The 6,612-nt window shown below is 44.6% G+C and overlaps 1 protein-coding gene across 3 annotated transcripts in view; it reads right to left on the minus strand.

Moving 5' to 3' along the window:
- NMB (neuromedin B) overlaps positions 1–6,612 on the minus strand; it is a 110,095-nt gene that overhangs the window by 16,143 nt on the left and 87,340 nt on the right. The window contains exons 1-2 of one of the 3 annotated variants that reach the window (XM_075576074.1): positions 1,098–1,175; positions 560–1,064 (exon numbers count right to left, since the gene is read on the minus strand). In XM_075576074.1, coding sequence (XP_075432189.1) covers positions 560–722 — 163 coding nt within the window. In that variant the 5' untranslated portion in view covers positions 723–1,064; positions 1,098–1,175. Of the gene's footprint in view, positions 1–559; positions 1,191–6,612 lie in introns of those variants that run through there. The other 2 variants (XM_075576075.1, XM_075576073.1) reach the window with 2 other exon arrangements.

The raw sequence follows: 6,612 nt of genomic DNA on the forward strand, positions 1-6,612 counted from the left end.
CCTTTAACCCATTAAACACGTCACGGTCATTAGGTCACTTTGCCCCTACGTGGGACTGACACTTTATCCCATTAAACACGTCCCTGTCATTAGGTCACTTTGCTCCTACGTGGGACTGACCATTTAACCCATTAAACACGTCCCTGTCATTAGGTCACTTTGCCCCTATGTGAGAATGTTCCTTTAACCCATTAAACACATCCCTGTTATTTGGTCACTTTGCCCCTACGTGGGACAGACATTTTAACCCATTAAACACGTCCCTGTCATTAGGTCACATTGCTCCTACGTGGGACTGACCATTTAACCCATTAAACACGTCCCTGTCATTAGGTCACTTTGCCCCTATGTGAGAATGTTCCTTTAACCCATTAAACACGTCCCTGTCATTAGGTCACTTTGCCCCTACGTGGGACTGACCCTTTAACCCATTAAACACGTCCCTGTCATTAGGTCACTTTGCTCCTACGTGGGACTGACCCTTTAACCCATTAAACACGTCCCTGTCATTAGGTCACTTTTCCCCTACGTGGGGCTGCCCTATTACTGAATAACTTACCTACTGCCCACTGGTGGCCGCCTCTTGGCAGTACGTTGAATTTTCCCTGTTTGGACGCTTCCTCTGAGAACTCCGCGCTGACGGAGAGCGACACGAGGGAGAAGAAGAACAGGTGAGCGAGTAACCCGTGCTGCAGCATCCGAGTGAGACGCATCGCTGGCATGTCCCCGCACAGGGTCTCTGAGATGCTCTGTCTGGGGGATGTCTCTGAGGCACTTAGTTTGGGGGATGTCTCTGAGGCGCTTAGTTTGGGGGATGTCTCTTAGACACTTAGTTTGGGGGATGTCTCTGAGACGCTTAGTTTGGGGGATGTCTCTGAGATGCTGTGTCTGGGGATGTCTCTGAGGCTCTCTGTCTGGGGATGTCTCTGAGGCGCTCTGTCTGGGGATGTCTCTGAGATGCTCAGTTTTGTGGAAAGTCCCTGAGACGCTCTGTCTTTGAAATGCTCAGTTTGGAGGATGTCTCTAAGATGCTCAGTATGGGGGAAGTCTCTGAGATGCTCAGCCTGCGGGATGTCTCAGCCTGGGGATGTCTCAGCCTGCGGGATGTCTCAGCCTGCGGGATGTCTCAGCCTGCGGGATGTCTCAGCCTGCTGGAAGTCTCCTTCTCTCTCTCCTTCTCTCTGATCTCCTGAGGTTATATAGTGTGAGTTCTGGGAGGGAGTTGTATGATGAATAACACACGTGTCTTGTAGTTACGCACACAGGGGCTGTGTGCAGGGTTTAACTCTGTGCTGTCTGGTCTCGGAGCCTGGCAGGTGGACGCAGAGATGTTGATATACATGAAGGAGCCAGGATTTAGTGCAACAGGTGCAGCTGTGACCTCACAGGGCAGATGTGAAAGGTGTATAACGTAACCTCTGTACTGCTGCTACGCATTGCAGAGCCATGTGATAACACGCAGCAGAGCCATGTGATAACACGCAGAGCCATGTGATAACACGCAGAGCCATGTGATAACACGCAGAGCCATATGATAACACGCAGAGCCATGTGATAACACGCAGAGCCATGTGATAACAAGCAGAGCCATGTGATAACACGCAGAGCCATGTGATAACACGCAGAGCCATGTAATAACACGCAGAGTATGTAATAACACGCAGAGCTGTAATAACAAGCAGAGCCATGTAATAACACGCAGAGCATGTGATAACAAGCATAGCATGTGATAACACGCAGAGCATGTGATAACACGCAGAGCCATGTAATAACACGCAGAGCATGTGATAACACGCAGAGCATGTGATAACACGCAGAGCATGTAATAACACGCAGAGCATGTGATAACAAGCACAGCATGTGATAACACGCAGAGCCATGTAATAACACGCAGAGCATGTGATAACACGCAGAGCCATGTAATAACACACAGAGCAATGTAATAACTCACAGAGCAATGTAATAACTCACAGAGCAATGTAATAACACGCAGAACCATGTAATAACACGCAGAGCATTTGATAACACGCAGGGCATGTAATAACACGCAGAGCCATGTGATAACACGCAGAGCCATGTAGCTATGCACTACGATCATTTTTGAAAATTATTTTGTACATCAAATGTTTTGTTGTCAAAACTTTCCCAAAATCAGTCTGCGCTCCCCCTGCCTACTCTTCCCCTCTGCTTGCGCCCCCCCTTATCTAGTGTCCAGCATCCTCTGATGTCACGACATACGTCACGTGACCCCGCGGCAGCATTAGACGCGTCGCTGGAAGCCGCGCGCTCCCCGGCATTTCATTTAAATTCCTTGGGGAAGAACGCGGGGCCTCTGTAACCACCGCTCCCCCCCGCCAATCTTACGCCCCCCCAGTTTGTGCACCCCTGAGTTACTCAACCCTATTTATACTGCGTTAAGGCCTCAGAGACACACAACCCCTGACAAAGAGGAACAAGTCTCCTTGAAACGCGTAGTATCCCTGATTGGCCTGCACCTGTGGGGTGAATTGGAGCTGTCCTGAGTAAGTGGTGCTGGAGTGTGGGAGCCGATCGGAGCTTTCGGAGGTCCGCCCTATTGGTGACGTCAGGAAGACAAGACGTCCCGACGAAATCACGCAACCGCGTGACGCGGACGTGCGCCGGCTGTACGCACTGATGGAGAAGGATCGAGGAGACGCGTCGGAGCACCGCAAATGCTGACGGCAGCCCTGCTTCTCCCACAGGGATCCTATACACAATTGTGGGCTGTGTACCCACGGACGTCTGAGAGTGTTTTTAATCCTTTTTTTTGTGTCTATTAAAATACAGACTTCACTATGAGTTTCGCGGTCTTTTAGCACTTTTTGGACCTTTTGGGTTGGATCTAATAAGAAGAGAGCGGCATTCTCACAGTCGGACTGAATTCTTCTATGTATGTGTATGTGGTCTGTGGGGATTTTGAATTTGGATTTATTCCATTACTAAGTCTCAGATTATTCTGGCATTCACCACGTACAGGTATTGTTATGAGCGCAACTCATTATGATGTCACCTGTATGATGTCAGGTGCAAGATCTATAGCCTACTTAGTATAACACCCAATGGCCGACTTGCCACACAGACAAATATTCTGGTATATATATATATATATATATATATATATATATATATATATATATATATATATATATATATCTCTAAGGACGTCTGCAACAGCCGGAATGCCTCCTGAAGGAGAGGCGTAAGTGGCGACTGAGTCAACGACTGAGGCACAGATTGATCCACCTGTGCTGAAGCAGGGATATTCTTCAAACCTGACCTGTTGGTGGCCCGTGAGGACTGGAGTTGGCCACTCCTGATCTAAAACTTTGTAAATATGGGATACAGCAGCTATGGCGCTTGGTATTGAGAAAGCCGTGGGTGATACTGGCAGTAAATGACCCTTATTCAAGAGAATATATAACTATTTTACTGAGTATTTTTGTCATATTAGAAGTGGCATTGGGCTTTTGTGTTCTTTTTTTTATGCATCCGCCACGCTCAGTAGCCCTCCTTTTTGCCACTTATATACATATATTTTTGTGGGGGCTCAGGGGTTCCAAAAATGAGCTTCTTGGGGTTCTGTGTGTTGAGTAATAATACTGATAATACAATATTAAATAGTAATAATACTATTACTGGTTAAACAATTAATTGTAAGATCTGTGGGCCAGAGACCTATGCCTGAAATCTCTACACACTGTCCCAGGTATGTTATCAGTAAGTATAATGTCACATCATTATTAAGTTTATATATATATATAACCACACATATTTATATATATACACACATATACTATAATACTTTCAGAATTACAATGAAGTACTACGGTGAAATAATTAATATTGTACAGCGCTGCCAATTATTATAATGATATCGGGGTTATAAATATACATATATTTCTCAGAATATATTTCGATTTGAGTGAGGACCACATCTTTTTTTTGTAATCTATAATGTATTATTTATGTAGAGATTGCATTATACAGCGTCCCGCGGGCTCCTCGTGCAGAACGATCCCAGTAACTGACAGCGCCAACTTATTTGCACAAACAATCAATATTATCCCCTCGGTGCTACAGTGAGGTCAGCCGGCAGGACAGGGGTGCGTGCGAGTATACAGCCGTGTGCGAGGCGGTGTGCGAGGCGGTGTGCGAGGCAGTGTGCGAGGCGAGACCAGGTGTACAGGAGATTGACTGATAAAAAAGCACCATCCGGAGTTCTCATCTTCTCCCCGTCTGACAAGGTCACGGCCCCGTGTCTTATTGACCTTGGGGGTCCCTCACCGCTCGTTAGATTGGTCTTTGCCTAGATTACTAGAGCAGAAAGGGTTTAGCTGGGCAAGAGACACCCCAGAGGTTACACACCTCTTAACCCTACACTGCCACCTGACAACTAACAATGTCTCTTATATGGGCGCATCTCGTAGAAAAATTAGTAAATATATATATATATATATTCCTAGTTCACCAGATCATATCTGGCAAAAAGAGACAGCACACTGAAGGTATGATCTGGTGAACTAGGAATATTGAAACTATATGGGACTAGCATCCACCCTTAGGGACTTGATGGTGTTGTGCATTGCTGGACATTATATATATATACAGTATATATATATATAGTATATATATATATATATATATATATATATATATATATATATATATATATATATATATATATATAAAACAAAAAACACAGAGGGATAACACACCCCTTTCTCTAATTTTGGTAATATATATATATATATATATATATATATATATATATATATATTAACCCTGGCTGTGCTCAAAGCTGTGACCATGCAGCAAGCTTAAGCCTATAGGGAACCATGTTAAAAATAGTTTTTGAGGCAAAAAGTGGCACTGTGTGCTCATTTGCATGTCATTTCCCAGAATCCCTTGCTGCAGTGGAAGTGCTGTGTGCTGGGTGATAATGGGGAAAGGTGGGGTTGCAGACCTGCCTAAGACATGCAGATGAGCATAAAGTTGTATTTACATTTATATATTTATATATATATATATATATATATATATAAAATCATACACATTTTAAGTTATGGTGGGCGAAAAAGGCGACAAGAAACCGCCAACGTACTGTATAGCATACAGCAAACAATAAGATATGACAGGACACGCTTTGGAGAGCTCTCTCCTGCTCAGGCCGCAGGACTGGTTAACAAAGGGATCCGTATTGCTGTCCCGAGGGAGGCAGGAGAACGCGCGAGGCTGGTCCTAGGTCCTATGACACAAATTGTTAGTCTAAATATAAAAGGTATCACCTGATGTAATGATACAAAGATGCTGTTTTAATTATAAAGAGTAATTAAGGGCTTTTTGTCCCATGCGGTGAGACAAATTAACCCCTTCCCGACCGGAGGGGCGAAGTGTGAATGCCGTCAACCCTGCAGCAAATACAGACACGATAGATAAGGATACACACACACACACACACACACACACACACACACACACACACACACACACACACACACACACACACACACACACACACACACACACACACTTGCAATGTATAGATACAAACACTTGCAGAGTATATACACACACACACACACACACACACACACACACACACACACACACACTTGCAATGTATAGATACAAACACTTGCAGAGTATATACACACACACACACACACACACACACACACACACACACACACACACACACACACTTGCAATGTATAGATACAAACACTTGCAGAGTATATACACACACACACACACACACACACACACACACACACACACACACACACACACACACACTTGCAAGGTATAGATACAAACACTTGCAGAGTATATATACACACACACACAACACACACACACTTGCAGGTTATAGAAACACACACACACTTGCAGAGTATAGATACACACACACACACACACACCACACACACACACTTGCAGATTATAGATACACACACACACACACTTGCAGGGTATAGATACACACACACACACACACACTTGCAGGGTATAGATACATATATATATACACACACGCAGGGTATAGATACACACACACACACTTGCAGGGTATAGATACACACACACACACACACTTGCAGGGTATAGATACACACACACACATACTTGCAGGGTATAGACACACACACACACACACACACACACACTTGCAGGGTATAGATACACACACACACACACACACACACACACACACATACTTGCAGGGTAAAGATACACACACACTTGCAGGGTATAGATACACACACACACACACACACACACACACACACACACACACACACACACACACACACACACACACACACACACACTTGCAGGGTATAGATACACACACACACTTGCAGGGTATAGATACACACACACACACACACACACACACACTTGCAGGGTATAGATACACATACACACACACTTGCAGGGTATAAATACACACACACACACACACTTGCAGGGTATAGATACACACACACACACACACACTTGCAGGGTATAGATACACACACATACACTTGCAGGGTATAGATACAGATACACACACACACTTGCAAGGTATAGATACACACAAACTTG

The sequence above is a fragment of the Ascaphus truei genome, chromosome 18, assembly GCF_040206685.1.
Source record: "Ascaphus truei isolate aAscTru1 chromosome 18, aAscTru1.hap1, whole genome shotgun sequence".
NCBI lineage: Eukaryota > Metazoa > Chordata > Amphibia > Anura > Ascaphidae > Ascaphus > Ascaphus truei.